We start from the raw sequence: 25598 nt of genomic DNA on the forward strand, positions 1-25598 counted from the left end.
TTGGGTCCTTTTACAAATCTCTGTATGCGACTGATACCCTTGACACGGCCCATCAACAAGCCTTCCTGAAGGACTTACCGATCCCACAGGTCGCCCCGGAATGGAATGAGGCTCTCACTGCTCCATTCACTCTCGAGGAAGTACTAGCAGCTATCAAAGCACTGAAACCCCATAAGGCGCCTGGCACTGATGGGTATACCGCGGTCTTTTACAAGACTTTTGCGGCTGACATTAGTCTACACCTAGTCCGGCTTTTTAACCGGATGGCCACGGACGGCGACACCGCGGACTTCATGGCCGAGGCGGTGATCTCCGTGATCCCCAAACCGGGCAAGGACCCCACTCGCTGCGCCTCCTACAGGCCCATTGCACTCCTAAACATTGATGCAAAGCTGTACTCCTCCATACTAGCCAAAAGACTGTATGACCTCATGCCACTTCTCATCCATCCCGACCAGTCGGGCTTCATTAAGGGACGTCAAACGCATGACAACACCCGACGTATCGTCCACTTAATCGAGAAAGCCAACAAATTTAAAATTCCTGCGGTCCTGGTCGGCCTGGATACTGAAAAGGCATTTGACCGGGTGGACTGGCGTTTCCTGTGTGCCACACTCGCGAAATTTGGCTTCTCCCCTCAGTTTATAACAATGATACGGGCCAACTATAGACACCCGAAATCTAGGGTCTCGGTCAACGGGGTGCAATCTACCTCATTTTACCACTCCAGGGGGACTAGACAGGGTTGCCCCCTCTCCCCTCTACTCTTCGCCCTTAGTATAGAGCCCCTAGCTATAGCGATAGGGGAACACCAGGGGATAGAGGGCCTCCCCTTTAAGGGTGAAGCCCACAAAATCTCCTCTCCTTGACTAACACGCTGGGTTCACTCCCTTGCTTGCAGGTAGTGCTTAGCTCCTTCGAAGGGGCGGCGGGCTTCAAGGTCAACCTGGATAAGTCCTACATTCTTAATCTTACCCTCTCGCACGCGGAGTCCTTACAACTCCGAACGCTAACGCCTCTGGAGTGGGCGTCCTCTCCCATACAATATCTGGGGGTACAGCTGACGCCTAAGGTTGAGCAACTATATGCAGCCAATTTTCCCCCAATCCTCTCCCGCACTCAAAAGGATCTGGCAGGATGGAAGCCGCTCTTTCTCTCCTGGCTGGGGCGCATTCATGCTATAAAGATGACTCTCCTCCCCAAACTGCTTTACTTATTTCAGGCGCTACCCATAGAACTGGAAGAGGATTTTTTTAAACGTCTGAAGACAATGATCCTGAAGTTTGTTTGGCGGGGAGGGCGGGCACGCTTTTCCTTTTTCATGCTCCGTCGACCACAGAGGGAGGGGGGTGCTGGACTCCCTGATCTTAGACTCTATTACAAGGCGGCCTAACTGCGCATTCTGGTTGAGTGGTCACAAAGGGAATCAGAGAAGCACTGGCTCCACATGGACCGCAGTGTAGCAGGCAGGACGATCTAGGATTTGATCTGGCGCAATAAAAAGGACAGACCCCCAAATGCATACATCAGCACCCCAACGCGCACTACTCTTAGGGTGTGGGACACCGTGGCGGAGCGGGAGGGTTGGACGTCCTTCCCGTCACCATTCACACCAATTCACTTCACCTCTTCATTCCCCCAGCGATTCGGGAGGGGACATTTGATGCCTGGAGGGAGGGTGGATGCCTCGCACTAACGCATCTATTTCACAACCATGACCCCCTCACCTTCGAGAATTGCAAACGGGACTATGGGGTAGGGGACCACGAGCGATACCATCACGCACAGCTGCTGCACTGGGCTCTTGACCCACGTATTAGGGAGGGTGCCACCAGACCAATCACCAGGTTCGAATCATTCCTCATTAAAGCTAAATCCATGAAGGTGGCTATCTCTGCACTGTATAAACTCCTCTCTACAGTAATCGCCCCACGTCCCCGCTTCATGTCCTGGTGGGGGGGGATGGCCCAACGGGACTTCATGGAAGAAGAGTGGTCCCACCTGTGGACGGATATCTTTAAGTTCAATCAATCCACAGCTTTAAGAGAAGCCCATCTGAAGGTAATGATGGATTGGTACTTATACCCATCTAAGCTAGCTAGAATATTTCCAGGTACATCTGATAGATGTTGGAGGGGTTGTGGCCTTTTGGGAGACTTCCAACACGTCTGGTGGGACTGCCCCTCCATCAGGCCATTCTGGGAGGAGATTCTGGCTCAGATGAAGACCATCCTGGGATACCCCGTCCCGACTTCAATGGCAGATGCCCTGCTTGGTATTAGAGACCCATTACTAGAACACCAAACCAGGGCTGATAAGAGAATTATGTGGCTCTGTTTAGGAGCTGCCAAACTGGCTGTAGCGGCTGCATGGAAAAAGAGGAAAGCGCCGGCGATGTCACTATGGCATTCCCGCCTATGGCAGCTGCTAAGCTTGGAACGCATGTCTGATATCTCCCGAGAAGACTTTAAGAACTTTGAGTTCCGATGGGGACCTTTGGTTTCCTTCCTCTCGAAGGGCCTGCCGTTAGTGGTCTGCCACTCCACACTCAGGGCCCTGCATATGTTCCAGCTATGAGGATCATCACACGGTTGGCAGGCTCCTGTATAGCAATTCCACCACTGGGGAGAGGGGTGGGAAGGGGAGTTCGGGGGGTGAGGGGGTGAGTTGGGGATTTTTAATTTCTGTTCCTGGTATAGTATCCACTTTTCGATTCTCGCTGAGCCCTGGAGAGATAATACTAGTTGGGCACACACGCTGACAACTGGTTGGTCTGGAGAGCATAGAGAGAGCACACAGCGCCACGGCATTCTCGGAGGCGTCACTGCTCTCAGCAATTATCTTTTCTGGTAGACGTTAGGACTGGGCCTCATCTTCCTAAATGCTGAACTCGCCGGATACGTTACGGATGGGCCTGGGGTACATTACGATCATGGGGAGCTCCGACCCTCCCATTAGTCTGTGGTGTAAACAATATGCTTTGAATTTTGAAATACCCCTGCGTGGGCTTATTGGCAGATTGTGCCTTGAATCTTTGTTGTGGAAAAAACAATAAAAATTTGTTTGAAAAAAACATGCTTCTACCAGTGACAATGTGAAAGTGGAGTTAGTTAAATAGTAAACAAAGGAACCTGTGGAAGTTAAAAAAATAAAAGAAGGAACCCATGTCTTTTTGTTTCTTCATTTGACACAACTTTATTACCTTGGGGTTCCTCTGGAGACACATTTCCTGACCTGTACCATAGTCCTCTTTCTTTGTTTGCCCCTCGTACGCTGATAACGCCGCCTCAGTTTCCGGCGCCGTCAGCGTACGACACACCCGTGTTTGCGGCTTCACTGAGGTGCACGCTTCTGTCATTAGATACGGTAAGAATACATTCATTCGCTTTACCCCGCCACCGTAACATATCGAGTAAGCAGCTCACCAGCATGTTACTTCAATTCGCTTTTTCTGCCATGCACGCGCTCTGCCTCATTCTGCTGTCACGCTTTACTGTTTAACTTCTGGAGGCACTTTAACTTGCGGACACTATGCAGTACGTGACCTGCTTCCTGGTATTCTATTTATCCCGCTTTCTCTGCTTATGCACTCGAATTGTAATTTTCTTAGTCATAACTCGCTCGTTTGTTCCACATGGGTTCCTTCTTTCATATTTTCCACTTCCACAGGTTCCTTTTTTTACCATTGAACTCACGCCACTTTCACATTGTCACTGGTAGAAGCATGTTTTATCTGATTCAGCACTGGTTTCCTCTGGCTGACAACCTCGCCTATATTCAACACACTTTGGTACCATTCTGAAAGTGCATTTTTACATTTTTTGCACCTATCTCGCGTTATATCTTCTGTTATCTTTGTTTTCTTCTTAGACATTTCCCCTGATGAAGAGCATCGCTCGAAATGCATAGGGGATGCATTTATGACTGATGTGTACAAATATACCTCGTTGGAAATTTACCAATGTTGCGATTCTTTTGAAACATATATATATCTTCGCAAACCATTAAGCATATGAAGTAATATTCTGAAGATTGGTTCAAAATAAACCCAGTTTAAAGAGGAATACAAGTGACTATTGCATCAATACATTTGCATAAATCCGGAGGCTCCTCCCTAGGCATAACAGCACTAGCCCTGCGGCATAATAGCCATATCATTAGGCATGGAACCATGAGGCATCTCAGTCTGCGTAAACCCCGTTGGATTAGGCACAGAACACCTGGTGCAGTACATCAGTATAAGTCCCTGGGGCACAAAATCAGCAATGGGAACATCCGGGAAAGCAGTGGGCCTGTTTCCAATGGCATAATGCTTAGGGCCTCACCAGCACGCCCTGCCCCTGGTCACAGATCAGCCTAGGCGCCACTGCCCCGGGAGAGTCCCTCTCCTGTGATTCTGCAGTGCGGAAATGCCCCCTCGCAGCAACTTCCAGCAGCGTTGGAATCCCCAGTGAGGTGGCCGGCATCTGCGGTGCCGATGTATGGTTCCACAATCCCACATTCCGGGGGCGGGCACCGGCACACCCCCAACTCCGCTGCAAGTAGCCCACTCACCGGCTTCTCTCTTCCGCTGCTCTTCTCCGTGGGGGCGCGGGCAGGCGGGTTGGCTCCTGATGTCTACGGGGGCAGGAAAGGCACCGATCAATGTGCCTCAGTAGTCCCTGCCCGACTCTCTCCACACACAGGGCCTCCTCCGGTCTTCACCTGGGCCCCCTCCTGGGACCCGTGGCTTCAGTTGGCTGGCTTAAGGCTCTGTGCGGTTTCTGGGCCTCAGAGCCAATCAGGGCAGGTCCTCGAGGGGCGCACCCGCGACCGCCTATCCCATCGCGGCGGCCTCCACCAATGGCTGCGTGGCGCTGACGGGGGCGCCACCGACGGCTCGACCGGTGCCCCAGTCAGGTGACAGCGGCCCTCTCAGGCCCAGCGTGGACCCTTCCGATACCGTGGCGGCTCTCCCTCCACTCCCGGGGCAGCGGCGGTGACTCTTGACCACGGCGCTTCTCGGGCACTAACTGGCGGGGTGGGCTCCCACTCCGGTTGTAGATTCAGCAACGGCGCAGGCTCCCAAGCTCACGGGAGCCCCGCCTGACTTCCGGGGCAGCTGCTTCTTCTTCCGAGTCGGCGCAGGCAGCGCGGCGGCCCTGAGGTAATCCTGAGTTGCGGCGGTGATTCCGGGCAGTAATGAGGGGTAGGCTCCCTCTTACTCGGAAGTGGACGTCGGGGTAGGCACCCGCTGTAGTTTGCACAAGCAGGCAGTCTCCACACGCGGGGTAGGCACCCGCGAAAAGGGGCACTAAAACGCGGGTAGGCACCCGCCATATTAGTCATGTTCAGAGGCAGCAGGCACGCGGGGTGGGCACCCGCGATGGCGGCAATAACACGGGGAAGGGTCCTGCGGCGCTTCCCAAATAAACAGTTCTCCTTGGCCCCACAACGCTTAGGGGATTACAGCGCTTTGGTAGCACAGCGCAAGGGGGCTCAGTCCTCTCAATCCAACACTGTAGGCCTCAGCTCCTCTCCCCCTGGCACATCAAATGCAGCACTCATGCAGGGCTACCCAGCACAGTGTCGCAGATTGGGGTGGAAGCGCTCCTCACCTCTTTCTGGGTGAAATCAAAGGTGCTCCTTGGCAATCAGTTAAAGCGCTCTTCTCTTCCAGGCACCAGGGAGCCAGATAGCAGAGCAGTAGGCACTACTGGGCAAGGTCAGTGGTCAGTGGGCACTCATGAGGACAGGGCGGTAGGCTTGAAAAACCATCCTCCTCTGTAGCGTGGCACTCCTCCTGTAAGCCGCCTTTACTCCTGCAGTGTGGCTTTCACTAGCGGAGGGGTTTCAGTTGGGTGCATGGTCCAGCACACAGGCCCAAGTGGCGGTACCTCCTGACAGCAGGTCCCCTCACGTTCATGTCCAGGCTCTAACTGAGTACATGGTGGCACAGCCCCCCTACTTATACGCCCTTCACCCCACCTACCAGACAGTGCCAGAAGCTTCTGGAAGCGTCTAGGGAACTGGTTCTAACCGGCTCACAGGGGAGGAGTAGAGCACCCTGGGTGCCAGGCTTTCTGTCCAAAAGCTGGGATGGCTGAGAACCGAACACTAGACTGCTAACCTACCACAGTCAGGTGGCACAACACACAGCCATGGCATCCATTTTAAAAGCAACATTTCACCAGGGTTAATTTTTACAATGGGGGGTTAACAAGTGCGCACACCATTGCAGTACATTTACTAGGGCATCTCACACCACCCATGGCCTATACAACTTTCTACCATGGGGGAGACATCCTCAAACAGGAGGGTGAAAAGCGAAACATTTTGGGAAAATGGGCCAAGTTCATCAATATGAAGTTTGATCATGCGACCCTTCAAACAGCCAATACCGTCAAACAGGGGTGAAACCTGGGCCAACAACTCCTCCACATTCCATTGATGCACACTCATAGCAAAAGCAAAAAAATTGCAGAAATTCCACTGACCGACAGCTCAGCAACATCCCATGACCCCCTTGGGTGACATATATCCGTGTCTTTATCGCATGAGAACTATGTGACACCTCAGCAATAAAAACTCCTGCCAACGGAAGGGGATCAGAGGGCCCATAGGCAAAAACCCTTGTAGTGATTGAAATCAAAATGGGAGAAATCGGCAACGTCAGCATCATTGACTTGGCCATCACATTTATAGAGGCACCCATATCAATCAAGGCCGGCACAGGGTGACCATCCACCATCACATGACACTTAGGGATACCTTTTCGTTGATGACCCCCAGGTTGCAAAGCATGGAGGACATGTATAGCCCCCTCCACATCATCATCGTCCATGTCTCTTTCCACTGGCAACTGAGCAGCAACATACACCTGGTCAGATGATACAGAGACAGACCATCATGCGGGGGCAGAGCGACACATCTTTCCAAAATGGTTGAACTTGCTTCAATTGGAACACCTCTTTCCAGTAGCAGTGCGCGTCCCTTTATGAGGAAAAGGATCCCCTCAACCATAAAAGTGCCTGGGCTGCTCCACTTTCCCCTTACTCCTCAGCTTCTTCCAGTCAGGGACTCAGGCCGAAACAACAATAACCAGCTCCACCTTCACCACGTGTTGGAGCGCCACTCCATATGGGCCGCTTTTGAAAGTTCCTTAGACTTGCCCGGTTCAACATATCAGCCATTGACATGCCCAGCACCTGTAGAATAGCTTCACATAATTTATTAGAGGAACAGTCTGTATGAATTGGGCCCTGATCTCATCCGCAGCATCGGGCAACGTACAGGTGCTGGCCAAATCACATAGATGAGCATAAAATGTATCCACGGACTCATCTGGTAGCTGCCGTGCCTGACGTAACAGAAACTGCTCATAATCCGGATTGGCCAGCGGTTCAAAATGGGCGGTAAGGGCTTACCATACCACCTTCAACCATCGACCGCCCCAAATGGTGAAGGACTGCCCCACAAGATGCAACAGCATGGGACGCCGTTGTTTCTCCTCCAGGTCAATGGCATCAAAATATGTCTCTAAATGGTCCACCTAGTCCTTCCAATGGGCCGCCTTGCTGACGGAGGACCATCCAACAGAAAATGCTCCACAGGAGGGATGGCGACATAGCAAAACCCTCCAACAAGAAGCACCACAGTCCCGGCCACACCACACAGGCACCACACCTGGACTGAAAAAGCACCAAAAAGAGCCCAAGAAAGACCCAGCACCACTTGCCTGAACCCAAAACTCTTGCACCAAAACAACAGGCAAGGCACCAGGCTGGCACCATGCCCCCACAGCCGAGAGACTCCTCTCACTGTAGCAGGAGACCATGAGTCACGGAACAGCTGGTGAAACGCCTTCCATATCCCAGCAGGACGCCAAAGGCCGCGGGGCACCAGCAGCACATACAGCCGGCGAAACACTCCTCTCACCCCAGCAGGATGTCACAGGCTTCGGGGCACCAGCAGCACAACAGCACTCCCACCACCGCTGCACTCCACCCGGCCTCCTCCAGCACGGCACACGCCGTCAACAGCAGGCCACACCCCCAAGAGCAAATGGGGCAAAACCACCAATAGCAATAACGAAGCAGCGAGGCAGCAAAGAGGCAGCAAGAACCCAGGAAGCAGGGAAAACAAGAAGCAGCAGGCAACTGGCCACTTCAGGGAACAGGACACGCAGGAACACCCCCTTCGTCGCCAAGATGTTATGTTCAAGACACCACCAGGTAAGTAAGCACCAGGACACCGGAAGTAGTCTGTTTCACATCCTGGTTGCACCAGGCATCTTTTATTCAGTAACTAACACTGCCCCCAATCATTATATACATAACATCTGTGTACAAATAACGAGGGTGGTCCACCACCACCACCCCTTCGGTTTACGGCGATGGCCATGACCACATCACAATGCCCAATAAACAATGTAGTTCTTCCCTCTGGAGCAGGGATCCTGAGCCCTCCAAGAGGAACCCCAGTATCCTGTCCCAGTAGGCATCTAATTGTGGGCATGTCCAGACCATGTGTATGAAATCTGCAACAGAGGCCTGGTAGCGCGGGCAGGTGTCGGGGACCCCAGGGTACACACCAGCCAACCGCTCTGTGGTGAGGTAGGTATGGTGGAGATAGTTGAATTGTGTGTGTTTTAGTCTAAAGTTTGAGGAGATACGTATCGGTACCTCTAAGCACAGTGACCATTGTTAATCTATGATATTACATCACTGGTAACATCTGAAATCTGTGGAAGTGCAAGTTATTCTTACAGTTCGACAAACCTTTGTCATCGAGCAGCATATATAACTTGCTGTAGTATTTGTTTTGGAACTGGCAATTTACCTTGAAACTTAACTGTTACGACAACACCATTTGTTAAAAAAAGTCTCATCAATTGAGAAAACAGTGCGCTTTATTCCGGTGACCGGATCATTAGTCCATTCAATTGATCTTCAACAGCATTGACCGCTGCATGAGTTATTCAGTCCATGACGTTTGAGATATTGGCCGAAGACGCTGAGTTGCCGGCAGGTCGATTCCTTCTACATACCTCCCTTCTATAGGCTTTGTCAGCCGCCTGGGGGGATCTAACAGCTGGGCCACCAACACATCTACTATTACAATACTTACATGTAATGGGGGCGGGATAGCATGTAGTGTACTGCATTTACTGGTGGAGACGCTTCTTGCTCATACATTGAAACCGAGTCAGATGGGAGGCAGATAGAGGCCAGCCTTGGACCGATAGGGAATGGGACGCTATCTTAGTGGATTCTAGGTACATACCGAGGAACTCTAGGTTCAAGTGTATACAAACATTCATTATACAGAGGGCGTACCTCTCACCTGACAAGGTAAATAGATACTTCCATATTGCCACCTCTGCATGCCCGCGCTACCAGCAGCCAGATGCGGTCCTGCTTCATATGCTATGGGCTTGTGCATCCCTTCAACATTATTGGCAGGAGGTGGTCACGATCCTTGCCTTGTGTACAGACACACTCCTGCCGTTGTTATGGGAAGCTTGCCTTCTAGGGCTTTATCCCAGATGTCCAAAAAATAAGGTTATCTCGAGATTCTGAGATTTAGGTTTAATCACTGCAAAACTAATGATAACCAATAAGTGGAAGCATACGGATCCCCCAGAGGTAATTAGCTGGAAACGCTCACTCACAATATGGGCGCAAGCGGAGAGTACGGCATTACACAGAGAGGAGACGGAAGGGCTCCGCAAATATCCTATTGCCCAAGGCTGGGACACACTACTCACTGCCCTTCAGCACGGTTATACAGTGGTAGGAGATAATACTCCATCTGCTGATCTGTAATAGACACATTAGCGACTCGCCGCTCAGCTGTGCGGAGCAGATACACTTTAGAGCACGTAGAATAGAAAACGTATACTCCCCTTGGTCTGTTTTGGGTGGTTACCCGTGCCCTGTCTGTCTTCAGGTATAGGGGTGCCCTCTGTTGTTTTGTAATTGTATTTAGATATGGGCACTGATTCAACTCCCGACTAGACGAGCCACTAGGTGGTAATGTACTGTTAATACACGTTCATACATAGTCATGTAGAATTGACCCTATTTATATTCCATAGATGGCAGTTTTTATATTATAAGTTTCAGTTTTGTTTGCACATTATATAAAATATGTCTTATTGGTATCCTTCAGTGGTTTCCTCTTTTATTTTGTCATTATGTGATTCTTTTCTTGCCGTAAATTGATGATTATGTCAGAAAGACAGTTTTTGTATGCTCGACCACATATATATCGGATATTGTTATGTCGGTTCCAGTTGGACGTGTCATAAGCATGATGTAAATGGAAATGACTACAATTTATAAACCATGATGTAGCAAAACATGTGAGCAATGGCACACAGGGACCTCAAAACACATATTCACATATGGTACCAGTGCTTGTAATCGAGAATTCGTACACTAGTAATAATATCACGCTGTTGAAATGTGTAATGCTATTCTTTATAAGTGTTCCATAATTATGTTGTAAACATTTGGATATTTTGTACAAAATCTTGATGCCAGTCACGATAAAATCAGAAAATACCAATAAAGATATTTAAACAAAAAAAAATATGAGTTATTCAGTCCACCAAATGAGCTCTATGAAATGCCGGCTCCTGCTTTTAGATGATTTCTTTGTTCTGTCCATTTCATGTGATTGAACTTTAACCTTGATTGGGAATATCCTCTGAAATTATACTGCTTTCTGTAGTACTGGCGGGGGGGCGGGGAGGCAGTGTCACACACACTATGAAACACATATATCAGCACAGCCTCACACCAGCACACACACTAGCCATCTCAACAACACACACACTCACCCCATCAGGAACACGCCACCCGACCAACAGACAGCCATGACACCGACACACATAATTACTGATTCACCAACCACCACACATATATCAGCGCACACTCCCTCACATCTACACACACAGGCAGTCACAAACACACTACGACACCAATAGGCGTCAACCACAAGCACACATTTACACACACACGCATACACACACACAAATTATAGACACGGTACAAAATTCTCACGGTGCAGGAAATAAGCATCGCTATCTTTCCATTTTCCAGTTCCTCTTTGTTTCTTAAGGATGCTTACATTGTTTCAGTGCACAAAAGCCAAGACGTTGGGCACAATTGTATTTCTTCCTGCTCCCAAACCAGCTCAAATGGTGAATGCTCTCTCTGCATAAATTGTACAGTCGTTCTTATACAGCTATTGCTTTGGATGTAAATGTTAATTTTTCATTTTATTCTTAACAGCAGAATGCCTGTGAGAATTTGGAAACCCTTTATGATCTCATGAAGGAACTTCAAGTCAAACTGCAGGTAATGTCCTATTTAACTATATGTGTAGTAACAAATGATTGATAGATGTAATTATGTAAGAGATACGTAAAACTTCCTTTCATTAAGGACGCTTGCAAAATGGAAACAGCCGATTACAATTGCAAAGAGATTTCTAACACAAAATGAATCCTGTCCAATGTTACAGAAAGAACAGGACCTGCACGACGAGGATTAGTTCCGTTTGCAGAATGAGACTCGCTCTTGTTTGCTACAGAAGAACGGGTACTGCACATACACTATAGAATAGACTCATGAATTCAGTCAGCGGGCAGTCCACCCCGGAAGCAGAGTTTCAGTAGTCTTCCACAGTGTCAGACATTGCACTTTGCATGTCAATATCAGACTGGCTAAAGCAGTATTATTGCCTCCTTAATACAATGCACATCAGAATGCATTCGCCCCGCATCTTCTACAGAACAGTTCTACTGCGCAGACACTTCTGCACAAATGAGTGCGTTGTTGCCATCCTTCCGTGTGCAGGCGCCTCACTTTGTAGTGGTGGCCCACAGAGCGTCCTAAAGACGCTGCGGCTTGTAAAGCCAAAGCCTAGAAATGATGACTACACGTATACACGTCATATAGTTAGAGGGGCCACTACGTGACTGCGTCACGCCCACCTGTAGTTTATAACCTCGGTTCCTGCGTCACACCCAGCGTAACCACTATAGGTGGCCCGCTAACGGTGGACCTCTCCACACCCCTGCATCCTTGGGAATAGTGGAACACTGCATTCCTTTCCAACTTTAACAGAAATAATATAAAACCAAAACATCATAAACCATAGGTTTTACAACAGAACATAAACATCATTGCATGTCAACTCATTTCACGCTGTTACCACTCTGACGCTGTTACCACTCTGCCGACTCCAGCTCTTCAACAGCATCTTCGTCACACTAGTAAATCAGCCAGTCGGAAAGATGGAGTAGGGCTGCCACTTAGGCAATACTTGGAATAGTCACCGCAGCCAGAACAGGTCAGCAGCTGGGAATCAGACTCTTCATTTTCAGGGAACACCCCTGGGATAAGGTCTGAGACTTCAGATGTCGAGTCTTCAACCTGGGACAGATTTGGAGATCCATTCTGTGGCGGAGACAAACAGTCAGGCATTATGTCCTCTTCACTGAGACTAGTTTCATCCACATGATCTCGGGCCTTCCACTTCCCATGATCTTTCTTAAAAAATGAGATAATGCGACTGACTTCTTCCTCTCCTTTGCGGTCAGTGGCTATTGTTCCTTTTCTGCCTGTCACCACCCACAGGCGGTTTTTTAAAAGGAAGGCAGAATTTACTACCAGGATGGCAATACTTGAGGTACACTAGATCTCCTTGGCAAATTGATGATTGACCGGCTCTCCGCCTGGCACTGGACAGATCATTGGTATTCTTTCTTTTGTTGAGCACCACTGCATAATCAATGGGATCCTGAATTCACGTAAGGTTATGGGCAATTGTATCTAGGACCACTTGCCCCATACTGGTGTGGAGAAGAGTGGCTCACTGGTTAGAGCGGCAGACTCTGAAGCAGAGATCAGGCCCAGGACCAGGGTTCAAGTCCCGACGCGGCAGGGTCTTGGGCTCAATTTACTAGGACCTGATAATTCTCGCCTCAGTGCCTATTCTAATCATGGGTCCCACGCTGCAACTCTGGGCAATAGCTTGCTTAATCTCCACAACGGCCCCTACAACACTGGGATGCCTGGCTTCACCTTGGGGGTGCCCAGGAGAGGCATCTCACAGGGAGAGCCAGGAAGGGTTCCACAGCGTTATACAGCGCCGGGACGCCCCGTTGGGGCAGCTGTGCGCTTTACAAAATACACTACACCATGGAGTCATCCAGTATTCGCTTAGAAAACTGTAGGTAGGTCCTATGATTGATGAGTGGTCAGCATGGGCTATGCAAATCACCTTGTTAAGGTTCCACATGAACCACTCGACCTCCCCATTCATCTGAGGCCACCTCTGGGTCACCTTGCGATGTTGGGTGCCCCAGGAATTCAGATAATCTGTGAATTCCTGCCCATGAAAGGGAGGACAGTTGTCCGTCCTCACCAGCTTGATTATGCCATGAGTGGCAAATACTTCTTCTACCTTGGCTATGACTTCTGTGGCTGTTTGGGATCCCACAATCTCCACCTCTGGATATTTGGCATAATCATCAATGAGGACTGGGGCGTATCGCCCATCGGGGAGATGTCCAAAATCCATGCTCACATTTTCCCAGGGATGCTTTGGACTTTCTTTAGTGATTGTTGATCCGGGGCACCTCACACCTGACACCAGTGACATAACTAGTCTTGGTCCTCTAAGGACAACAAAAGGGTGGCCATACACGTAGATGTGGAAATGCCTGCAGGCCCAGTGGATTGCTATGGCCTTGAGTTCTATCTGGGAATAATGTTTGTCAGTCTCTGTTAATGACCGACTGAATGAGGCCACTGGAGTCCAGCTCTTGTCCTGCTGTCGCTGCATGAGGACTTCTCCCAGACCATGAGGGCTCGCATTCACGGCCACATTTTTGGCCTTTGTCAGATGAAAGTAAGATAGGATGGTGTCAGCAGATAGCGCCTCTTTGCTTCCTTGGAATAACATTACCTGTACAAGGCCCCGTTGCCAGAGCATCAATGACTTGGTGAGTTCGCGGAGAGGTTGAGTAAGATTTGTTAAATTCGGGATGAGCCTTCCACAGAATTTCACCATCCCATGGGAACTTCGTGTTCCCGAGATGTTGCATGGGGCTGGAGCTTCTTGGATGTCACACACTTTTTCCAGGTCTGGCGTGATGCCCTTTTCGAGAATGTGTAGCCGAAAAAAACAGATTTGCTGTTAAGGAATTCACATTTCTCCCTATGCAGGGTTAGACCTGCCTCCTTGATACGTTTCAGCACTCCTCGTAGATGCCTGTGGTGTTCTTTTAGGATATCATCACTCACGGTCCCACGGTTCTCTGGTGGTGTTCTGAAACACCTCTGCCGAACTAGAGATGCAAAAATTGAGGCGGCGTTACCGATGAGACCTACATTTATTGACAATGTGGTAATATATCTAGAATCGGGGTCAAGCAGTAGTTGGTGGTACGCTGATCTGAGGTCCATCTTGGAGAACAGTGGGAGTGCTGGGGTGTTCCCTCTTGATGGCTGCTTTGAGGAGCCACATGTTCACACAGCTACAGACCTGGTTGCTTTGGATTTTTAGCCACTGTGATCGGGGAGACCCATGGGGTGGGTCCTGTGACTTTTTCTATGATCCCTTCTTGCTCTAGCTTTTCCAGCTCTTCCTCTACTTTGGGCTTTATATGGAAGGTGATGCACCCATGTCTCAACGCCACTGGCTGGATGAATTGATCAATGTGGAGTTTGATTTCTTTGCATCTGATGCCTTTGAAGACTTTGCCGAATTCTTTCAAGATAGTTGCGATCTCTTCTTCTTGTACCGCTAAGGCAAACAAGACCATACACTGTCCCACTTTGGCCACATATACCATAGTACCCTGTTCCTGATGAGACACCATGGATGTGAAACAGCCCAGGAGAGGGATGGGTGACCTCTGCAGATACTTTGATCTTGGCTTCCTTTAGCATGGAAGGTGTGTTGCCGACATCAGTTCGATAGACGCACCAGTATTGATCGTGGCTGAGATATGCTGGTTGTCTACTTTTATTTGGCACCTAGGTAGATGATGACATTTTTAGGAAGGTTTCCCACCGCATGGATGTAGTGTCCTGGGCAGTCTTCTGTGTCATCGTCCATGTCCTCTCTATCGGCTGTGTCATCCACCAGCACATGTGCTGCTTCTTTCGTGGGTTTGGAGGATCGGCATACCTTGGCGAAGTGATTGTACTTTCAGCAAGCAGAGCACTGATTCTCTTTTGCTGGGCATTCACTCATCCACTGCGGGCGCTCTCCACAATACCCATTGTAGGAAGGTAGATCCCTGACTATGGTTGCCCCCAACTTTTTGCCTGGTGTTTTGCTGGTTTTCTGACTTAGTTGACCTGGGGCCCTGCTATTCCGGACCCCAGGCCCACTGCTCTCTCTGTTAAAATGGATTCCATGTACCCTAGGTACATATCTGATTGGATACTGAGTCACCTTATCAGTCCCTGTACAGTATACCTTAGGTATCCAGGGCATAGGCGTACCCAGGGCCTACCAGGGGCTGAAGCATGTATTATGCCACCCCTGGCTGGCCATCCAAAAACTGACACAACTGGCTGCTTGACAGCTGGGGCAAGGTGGTGTAATCACCCTTTGATTTAGATATAGTATACCTATATCTAACCCTAAAATGGACACATATATTCCTATCAGTCACTCCTATGGCAGGCCTTATCAATCCTGAAGGCAGAGTGCTTGGAATAATGTGAAATGGTGCTCTGGCATGAGCTGAGCCCGTTTGCAGCTTGCGGAACCAAGTCCTAATAGCTGTTCCATGATAACGCTATACCATATACTCTTAAGTGCATTATGTACCTCGCGGTCATATGCTAACTTTGGTATAGCATTATCAAAACATGTCGAGTAAGGTGTCATACAAATTGGAATACTAACCCCTCGCCAATTCTGGCGACGGGGTTAGCATTCCACCCTTCTAGAGGGACACGACATGTATGTAACTGTGAACCCCGGTTAAAGTCAGACATAGCCTCAGCTCCACAAAATGGATGCTGCCACCGAGACACAAGTCTGCCCTCCTGCTGCTGGGAGTCCTTCCAGCAACGGAGGCATGAACAAAGGGTTTCCTGTCAGGGGCGGTGCCAGCACCATCCCAGACAGGATTTTGTGTATCCCAGGTAGGCAGGGCTTTAGAGGAAGGTGACTGCAAGTGGCACCCCGGTGCTCACTATGCATAGGCCGGCTCAAACCAGTTCTGGGGGCACACCAGCCCCTGAGCTGGGGAGAGACCGGACAAAGGAGAGGGGTGTAACCACCCCCCTCCTGGTCCTACCCATGGGCAGGACCTAGTCGCGTACCAGCCCCTTTCTTTAGAATAAAGGTGGGAGCGGGGACCCTTCCAAATTAGATCATCTTTGAATCCTGAAACTACTTTCTCCGAAAGGAACTCTCAACTTCTTCTCAAGATTTCTCCCTTGTGACTAAGGAGTAGTCACCCTGCAGCAGCAGGCACCAACTAAGTATCTTGTGGTTTGCTGAAACGTCCTTCCTCCGGAACCAGACTCACCAGCACGACGAGACCCGGACTCCCTGCCCTCTCTGACCTCAACCTGCCTCTACTGCACAGCTGAGAACCGTGGGTGTGACGAGACCAGAGGACCCGGCGACCATCAGAACCAGCACGACACTGACCCAGCACGACCGCCGAGGGACCCTCGAGTGGGTGCACTGGGGTAAGAGAAGCCCCAACCCCAAGCAGCACGAGCACCGAAGTCCAGCCCCCCAGCATCCTCCAGATCTGCGTGGGGCCCTTTTGCTTCTGCGCTGCTTGCCACGTTGTCCGGTCACTTGCCCGTTGGCTAGTGACCCGCCAGACGACGTCCTACGTTTGTTTCACCGCTGGTCTAGCTCCTCTAGACTAGCCCTAGTCTCCTCCTGAAGGGGACCCTCCTCAGACCCTCCTGGTCCACTCCAGACGCCATTTTGTGTTGCCACGTGGGCTTGCCTTAGCCAAGGCTTGTTGCCTCCTTCACCGGATCCAGCATCGCCAGCAGCAGACATCCGACGTGGGACAGCTCACAGACCTCCAGCCTGGTCGACATCCTCGCCCTGGTCCGTGCAGCAGCAGAATCCAGTGTCGCCTCTTCACCTGGCTGAGTGACCTCGTCCGGTGCCATCCTGGTGCCCACCTAATCACTGGCTAGTGATTCAGAACTTGGTCCCCTCTGCTTACAGGTATCCTTCTTCACTGATCCAGTCCTTGGATCAGCCCGGAACATCTTCACTGGTCGCCTGCCAGCAACTTCCACTTCAGGCTCCTGGTTCGTCAACGAGGATTCCCGACGACACTTGAACCCTATGCAGCCGCAGCCCCTGGGCTAGGTAAACCGAGTACCACGGTGCTCCAGCGTAGATCCACTCTCTAAGTGTCTAGATCCACTTTCGTTTTTGACCCACCTAGTCGGGTTCGCCCGAGAACACTAACTTTGCATTTACTAGCATCCATAGACTTTGTCCCGCCTTACGCGTGAGAGTTCCCACTCTGCACACGACGTCCCCAGGCCTCCTGCTTCTAATCTAAGGGTTCAGCATTGTAGGCCGAGCGGTTCTAAAGCCTCTGAGAGTAGTACTTACATGCTAGTAATTTCGCATTCCACTTTTGTAGTATATGGTTTTCCGTGCCCCTCGGGCATTTGTGTAAATTGTGCGACTTTCAGTACTCCTTTAAGAGTTTTGTATTGTGCTTAGCACCCTGTCCTCATAAAGAGTCCAGGGTTGTTGTGTTATAAATAAATATCCTTTTATTTTCATAACAACTTGTGTAGTGTCCTTTCACTTGGTGTTCAAGGGGTATATGTGATGGTATAACAGCTGGCTTAACACGCCCTCTAGAGTTTAGCCTAAAGACTGCTCTTGTCCATGCTACTAGGATAGCTGGTCTATCAGGTTGACTTACAACCAATCATCAATAAGGGTTGTTTGGAATGATACATAGTGATCACTAGAATAGTGAGCACTGCATATCAGGCCAACTTCTCACATTGGTGAGCAGCGGTTGGGATAGGAGCTTGCTGTTGTTTTACCACACGTATCCTAAGAATATCATTTGAAAGATCACATAAGTACCAAGGTACATATAACTTAGCTTAGAATACTCTGAGGTCTACTGAACCATCTGTTGTAGTTCAATAGGGCTTAGCACACCCTAAACTACAACTCTAGCAAGGGATCAGTAGGTAAACCCATAGTGTAGGTAGGTGCATCACTTACACCACACTAGAAGCATGTCTACCCATGGAGAGTCTTCAGAGACTCCCCTAGTGGCTAGTGACCCTCCACAGGTCATCTCAAGATATGCAGCTCTCAGTTTTTTTTTTTTTTGTTGCAGAGTTTTATATAGCGCGAACTAGAACCGAACCGAATCAGTTATCAGAGCGCTTTACATAGCACCAGTTACGTTACATGAGGACACACTTTCATTTTTTTAGGCACGGGGAGATTAAGTGATTTGCCCAGAATCACAGGGGGTTTTTGGTGTCGTTACCGAGACTCAAACCCAGATCCCCAGGTCCGAGGTCGAGCGCCTTAGCCGTTAGGCCAACCCCTCTCCCTCTGTGCCCTACCTGGCACAGAACAGATGTTGGTCCCATAGAGACCTATGACAAAGGGACTCCTGCTGCAGCCCTCTGGCGAGGCTCATTAAGGCTGGAAGCAGTTCAAGGTTACAAGCATTCCTGAATCTAGAAGCGTCGCCTCAAAGTTCAGGATCCAATGGCCTTTGTGGGTCAGAGCCATGGCTTATAAACACTCAGGGAGCAAAACACGCTGAATGGAATGAGGCCACAAATAGTTACAAAAGAATGAGGTTAATTCAAGCATTTCCATCCCACGCTGTGTGCTTTTCTCAGTAGACAGTTTGTTGGACAATCAATGGATCAATGTCTTTGTGGCTGCTTCATGTAAATGTTTTGCGATGCTGAAAGCTCCTCCTCAGGGTTCACAGTGAGCACCTTTTATTCTCCCACATTGTCTCTCTTATGTAGAAAGGTTACATTTACAACTAAAGTTTTTGTCACATTGAGAGCACGAGTCATTTTCTTTTCTCATTGTGTGTTCTCTCTTGTTGAATAAAACTAAATCTCCAGCAGACCCTTCCCTGGCATTTAGAGCAATGAGGAGGTTTTTTCTAGGTAAGTTCTCGTAGGTTGAGTGAGACCAGATTTCCGACTGAAACTTTTCCAGCATTCAGAGAGCTAAGAAGGTTTATCCCCAGTGTGAGTTCTCTCATGTCTAGTGAGAGTTGTTTTCAATCTGAAGCTTTTGTGGCATTCAGAGCACTGATACGGTTTATACCCAGTGTGGGTTTGTTCATGCACAGTAAGGTTGTATTTCTGACTGAAGCTTTTACAGCATTCAGAGCACTGATAAGGTTTTTCCCCAGTGTGAGTTCTCTCATGGTGAGTGAGAGTTATTTTCCGACTGAAGCTTTTCTGGCATTCAGAGCACTGATAGGGTTTGAGCCCAGTATGGATTCTCTCATGTTGAGTTCAACCACATTTGTGATAGAAACCTTTTTGGCATCCAGAACACTGATATAGTTTCTGCCCAGTGTGGGTTCTTTCATGTACAGTAAGGTTGGACTTCTGACTGAAGCTTTTCCGGCACTCAGAGCACTGGTAAGGTTTTTGTCCAGTGTGGGTTATTTCATGTACAGTAAGGCTGGATTTATGACTGAGGCTTTTATAGCATTCAGTGCACTGATAAAGTTTTTCTCCAGTGTGAGTACTCTCATGGTGAGTGAGAGTTATTTTCCGACTGAAGCTTTTCTGGCATTCAGAGCACTGATAGGGTTTGAGCCCGGTATGGATTCTCTCATGTTGAGTTAAACCGCATTTGTGATAGAAACCTTTTTGGCATTCAGAACACTGATACAGTTTTTGTCCAGTGTGGGTTCTTTCATGCACAGTAAGGTTGGATTTCTGACTGAGGCTTTTCCGGCACTCAGAGCACTGATAAGGTTTTAGTCCAGTGTGAGTTCTCTCGTGTTCAATTAAACCGGATCTCTGACTGAATCCTTTCCGGCACTCAGAGCACTGATAAGGTTTTTGTCCAGTGTGGGTCCTTTCATGTACAGTGAGATTGGATTTGTGATTGAAGTGTTTCTGGCATTCGGGGCACTGATAGGGTTTTCGTCCAGCGCTAGTTTTCTCATGTTTAGTGAGGTGGGATTGATGACTAAAGCTGTTCCCACAGTCATTGCTCTTATTCGAGTTGTTTGTTTCTTCAAGTTGGCTTTGTTCCTGGATACATGTCATCTTAAGACTGAATTTGATTTCTGATCGTGTACTTCTTTATGTTACAACTCAACATTAACTTCTAAACTACACTGCAGATGCTCTTCTTCACATTTGTATTCAACTAATTATAGTTTTTACCTGGAGATCATTTTTCCACCTTTAAAGGCACCGATCTAACTTGTCTTATTAACTTTCACTGAGGAGCCCCTTGTGTTGATTAAGAGGCCTCTCATGGATTCATTTTCTCCAAGTTATGCCGGGTGAATTCTGTCTAGTTTAATTAGGCTCATTTAGTGATTCTAGTTTATCACATTTGAATTAGGAGTTTTAAAAGCACTGATAAGGTCTTTGGGCCTTAGTGTTAGCCTGTTAGGTATGTTTGTTCATACCAGTAATGACAGATGATTAGGGCATGTCAGGGCGTTTTATGAATTATCGATAGTGTAACACTGGCCCCTTTTATACTTTCTGTGCCAGTATATGCTTTTTTGTTCAGTGGTTAAGACAGGTATATGAGCGACTTTGGAGTTACAGGACCCTTTGAAACTACTCGTATCAACCCAAGAGACAGAGCTGGTGGGGGAAAATCTTCCTATATTGGAAATGGTAATCCAGGATCTTTGCTGTAACGACATCTGAGAAAGCGTATTTACAATTACTTTATTTAAAAAAATATTTTCTCTCCTCTCGTCTTCAGGAGACAGAGACAAAAACTTGCGCTTGTAAACCAGGGATATTAGTCTTTTTGATGGTTCTGTCACATCACAACACGTCTACGGATGCTGATCTGTTGGGGAGGGTTTGGGTCTCCAAAGCATTTCTCATAAACCATCAAACAGAATTTACAACACTGAGTTTTCTCAAGTGCACAGCGTGGGGATCAATTGTGGCCAATGTTCTCCTCAATCTCAGTTACTGACACTTGGTAAACATTTATGATCATTTTCCTTTAGGGATTTGACAGCTTTCACATTCACCAGTTTCTTCCGCTCCAACATCCTCACCATTCCTGGTACATAGAATTTGTTTCTTCTCTAGTGCTCGAGAATGTTTTAACTTTCCTTGAAATAATCCTTTTCGTTGTGTTTCTAAATGTAAACCTTCTTTTTTTTGTTCATGCTTCTGTTACTTGGTGGCCCAGAACTCATCATGCTCCTCCGACAGGACCCAGGCTCTGCAACACCTGACAGTTATATTATATTTTGTTCCTCTGAGGGTGGCAGCCACGCTGCACTACCTGGTAATCCCAGAATACCTGTGCGAGTTATCGGGAATGATGCAGGGGGCAGACCCAAACCAGCCACATGTGGCGATCAATGACAAATACTGAAGAATTAACAGAGCTTTCAAGCTGGTGACCATTACTTAATTGACCTTAGTAATGTGCTTACTTCTTGGCTTCACTCCATCTGCAGCAATAACGCTCTCTGCCTGAGCACCGCTCAGTGGGGGCTGCAGGGCCTGGGGCATAGGGGGGCACCGGGGGCCCGGCTGCCTGTGAGGAGTGTGTGGGGCCCGGTGTGTTATTCCCCTCCCAGTGACGCGCGCGCTCACGCCAGGAGATGAGACAATTGTGTACCTCCAGGAAACTGAAACAGGGGTCTAACCCCACCATTCCCTTTCTGTTAGGTCTCTTAGAGACATATGATGCTAGGAAAGCTTCTCATACAGATGGGAACATGCCAGCCTTAGAGGGTACCCTTGGTGATCCAGACCTCCTTGACACTGAAAATGCAGTTGAGGAGGAGGAAGAACAGGAACTCTCTGGGGATGAGGCAGACAACAGGCCTGAACTAGTCAGCAGACTTACTAGGGCCAACTTAGACCTACTTAGAGAAGGATCTGGGGGACCCCCAGTACTGACCCTAATGAGGCCTAACCTTGGAGTTAGAAGAGATAGATCTCCTTCTTGGGACTCCAATAGATCTGTGCACACTCATGCCTCTTCCCAGAGGAGAATGAATTCTCCCCAGAGGAGAATGACTTCCCCTCAGAGAAGAGAACATGAAGCAAGGATGAAACAGGCTAATCTGAGGATCCAGAGGGAAGAACTTGCCCTGGCCAAAGAGAAGCTTGCCTTTGCTAGAGAGCAACAGTTGAGTGGGGTAGTCCCCACTGGTGGCAGCAATATCCCTAGAGATAAAGAAAGGAGTTTAGACACTAAACACCTGAGTAAGATAGTGCCCCCCTTTAAACAAGGGGATGACATCCATAAATGGATGGCTGCTTTGGAGAGGGCCTGCACTGTCTAGTGTATCCCCCAGAGTCAGTGGGCAGCTATACTGTGGCTCTCCTTTGAAGGCAAAGGTAGAGATAAGCTCCTCACTACTAGAGTTGAGGTTGCTAACAATTACCAAGTCCTGAAGAATACACTGGTTGATGGGTTTGGCCTAACCACTGAGCAGCACAGGTTGCTGTTCAGGGACACCCAGAAAATTCAGTCTCAGGATTGGGCTGACTTTGTTGATTGTGCCACTAAGGCTTTGGAAGGCTGGCTACTGGGTAGTAAAGTTACTGACTTCACAGGATTGTATAATCTTATTATGAGAGAGCAAGTCTTAAATAATTGTCAGAACCAGTTATTACACCAGCACCTGGTAGACTCTGATCTGACCTCTCCACAGGAATTGGGTAAGAGGGCAGACAAATGGGTCAGAACCAGGATTAGGCCTAAGAACCAAGGTGGTGACCAGAAGAAGGAATCAACCAAGCCTCAAGAGAAGGGTGGGGATAAATCTACAGATCAAACCATATCAGGGCCCCAAAAATCCTCTGACAAGGGTGGGTCCCAGACTCCTTCCAATACCCAAAAGAAACCTTATTGTCATACCTGCAAACAGGTAGGCTATTACAAAACTGATAGCAGTTGCCCAAAGGCCAACGACAATAAGGAGAACATACCCCCAAGTAACACTTCCAAGCCTCCTGTTACTACTAGTAGTAATCCCCCAGGTGGTGGGAGTGCCCCCAAGAATTTGGGTGCATTTACTTTGGGAGTTCCTGGGGACTATGGCCTAAACCGGTCCCCTGACTTAGATACTCTTGTCTGTGAAAATGGCATGGGGTTTGCCAACTTCACTGCTTGTCCCAACACTTTGAGCAAGTACAGACAGGAGCCCCTCATCAATGGTATAAAAGTTGAGGCCTATAGAGATACAGGGACTAGCATCACCATGGTGACTGAGAGCCTAGTCCCCTCAAGGCAACTATTACCTGGAGCCACATACCAGGTGACCAATATTGATGGAGTGCAGAGAGATCATCCCATGGCAGTGGTAAATCTCAGCTGGGGAGGTGTCACTGGCCCCAAGAGAGTGGCATTGTCATCAAACTTGCCTGTAGATTGCCTACTGGGGAATGATTTAGAGATCTCAGTCTGGGCTGAGGTAGAGCAAGAAACCCATTTTAAAATGGTAAACCTCCATGGTAAGGTTAGTGGGGCAGTGATAGCCACAGCCCCAGTCCAATATGTCCTCCCTGAACAGGTCAGGAGGGCTGTGCCAGTCACAGCCCAATCTCAGACAACTTCCTTCTCAGAACAGGTTGGCAAGGCTGTGATGGTAACAGCCCATACCCAAACTGAGTCCCCTCATGAAAAGGTTGGGAGAGTTGTGATGGCCACAGCTCAAACTCAGACAGATAATAGTGTTGTGAAACCTGAAACTATGGATCACTCCACTCAGACAGAGAGCATTGAGGAGGAAGAGAAATCTCCCTCCCACCAGACTTTAGGAAAGGATCAGCCTCCTCAGGGAACTGATCTGACCCCTTGTGAAGAAACTGCCCCAGAGGTAGTCAGGCCTAGCCTGGCAGAACCCCTGATGTCAGTGGACCCTTCCAAGGTGGGACCCAGTCTGGAGCAGGTAACCTGCCCCTCTCTACCCTGCCTCAGTCAGCCCAGGGCTGTAGAGGTCAGGGAGGCCAGTGGTGGACCCCAAAGGGCCCCCTGTCCAAAAGAATTCCTCAATCAGCAGATTAAGGGCACTGAAGCTAGTAGTCCTAGCCAAGTGAAAATAAAACAAACTCCTGAGGGACCCCCCTTAAAATTAGCTAGGGACCTCCCCCAGATGGACACTGTTGGGCACAGCCAAACCTGGGACCTAAGGGCCCCAAACCTGACCTGTCCCTCCAGTAAGCCAAACAGAGGGACCCAACCTTCAGCTTTAGGTAGCCAGAGGTTGACCGTGAGAGCTCAACACAACTCAGTCTTGGAAAGAAAGGCCTCTATGGTGGATAATGATTGGAGGAAGCTGAGCCCAAAATTAGTGGAGCCTCATTCAGTACTCCATCTCAGCACCAGCCTTTTACTTTGCCAAAGCACACCACAGGTAGAGATTCCCTATGGTGGAGACCCTCAGATACCCTTAGGGTGAGGGATTGCTTAGTGGACCATGAGATAGGGGGTAACCATGCCAGTGCTGGTACTTCCTTATATGGCCACTTGGGCAATATAGGCTTACCTGGTCAAGGATAGCCTTATCTCCTTTCGTTTGGGGGGGGGTTATGTAGGAAGGTAGATCCCTGACTATGGTTGCCCCCAACTTTTTGCCTGGTGTTTTGCTGGTTTTCTGACTTAGTTGACCTGGGGCCCTGCTATTCAGGACCCCAGGCCCACTGCTCTCTCTGTTAAAATGGATTCCATGTACCCTAGGTACATATCTGATTGGATACTGAGTCACCTTATCAGTCCCTGTACAGTATACCTTAGGTATCCAGGGCATAGGCGTACCCAGGGCCTTCCAGGGGCTGAAGCATGTATTATGCCACCCCTGGCTGGCCATCCAAAAACTGACACAACTGGCTGCTTGACAGCTGGGGCAAGGTGGTGTAATCACCCTTTGCTTTAGAAATAGTATACCTATATCTAACCCTAAAATGGACACATATATTCCTATCAGTCACTCCTATGGCAGGCCTTATAAATCCTGAAGGCAGAGTGCTTGGAATAATGTGAAATGGTGCTCTGGCATGAGCTGAGCCCATTTGCAGCTTGCGGAACCAAGTCCTAATAGCTGTCCATGATAACGCTATACCATATACTCTTAAGTGCATTATGTACCTCGCGGTCATATGCTAACTTTGGTATAGCATTATCAAAACATGTCGAGTAAGGTGTCATACGAATTGGAATACTAACCCCTCACCAATTCTGGCGACGGGGTTAGCATTCCACCCTTCTAGAGGGACACGGCATGTATGTAACTGTGAACCCCGGTTAAAGTCAGACATACCCTCAGCTCCACAAAATGGATGCTGCCACCGAGACACAAGTCTGCCCTCCTGCTGCTGGGAGTCCTTCCAGCAACGGAGGCATGGACA

The 25598-nt window shown here is 48.9% G+C and overlaps 1 protein-coding gene across 1 annotated transcript in view; it reads left to right on the forward strand.

The window, feature by feature from the left end:
- POLN (DNA polymerase nu) overlaps window positions 1–25598 on the forward strand; it is a 2689548-nt gene that overhangs the window by 1159955 nt on the left and 1503995 nt on the right. Inside the window, exon 12 of the mRNA XM_078678603.1 lies at window positions 11280–11345. Within this exon, the coding sequence (XP_078534729.1) occupies window positions 11280–11345 (66 nt within the window). The remainder of the gene's footprint in view (window positions 1–11279; window positions 11346–25598) is intronic.

Source organism: Lissotriton helveticus, chromosome 2_2, assembly GCF_964261635.1.
Source record: "Lissotriton helveticus chromosome 2_2, aLisHel1.1, whole genome shotgun sequence".
NCBI classification, from domain to species: domain Eukaryota; kingdom Metazoa; phylum Chordata; class Amphibia; order Caudata; family Salamandridae; genus Lissotriton; species Lissotriton helveticus.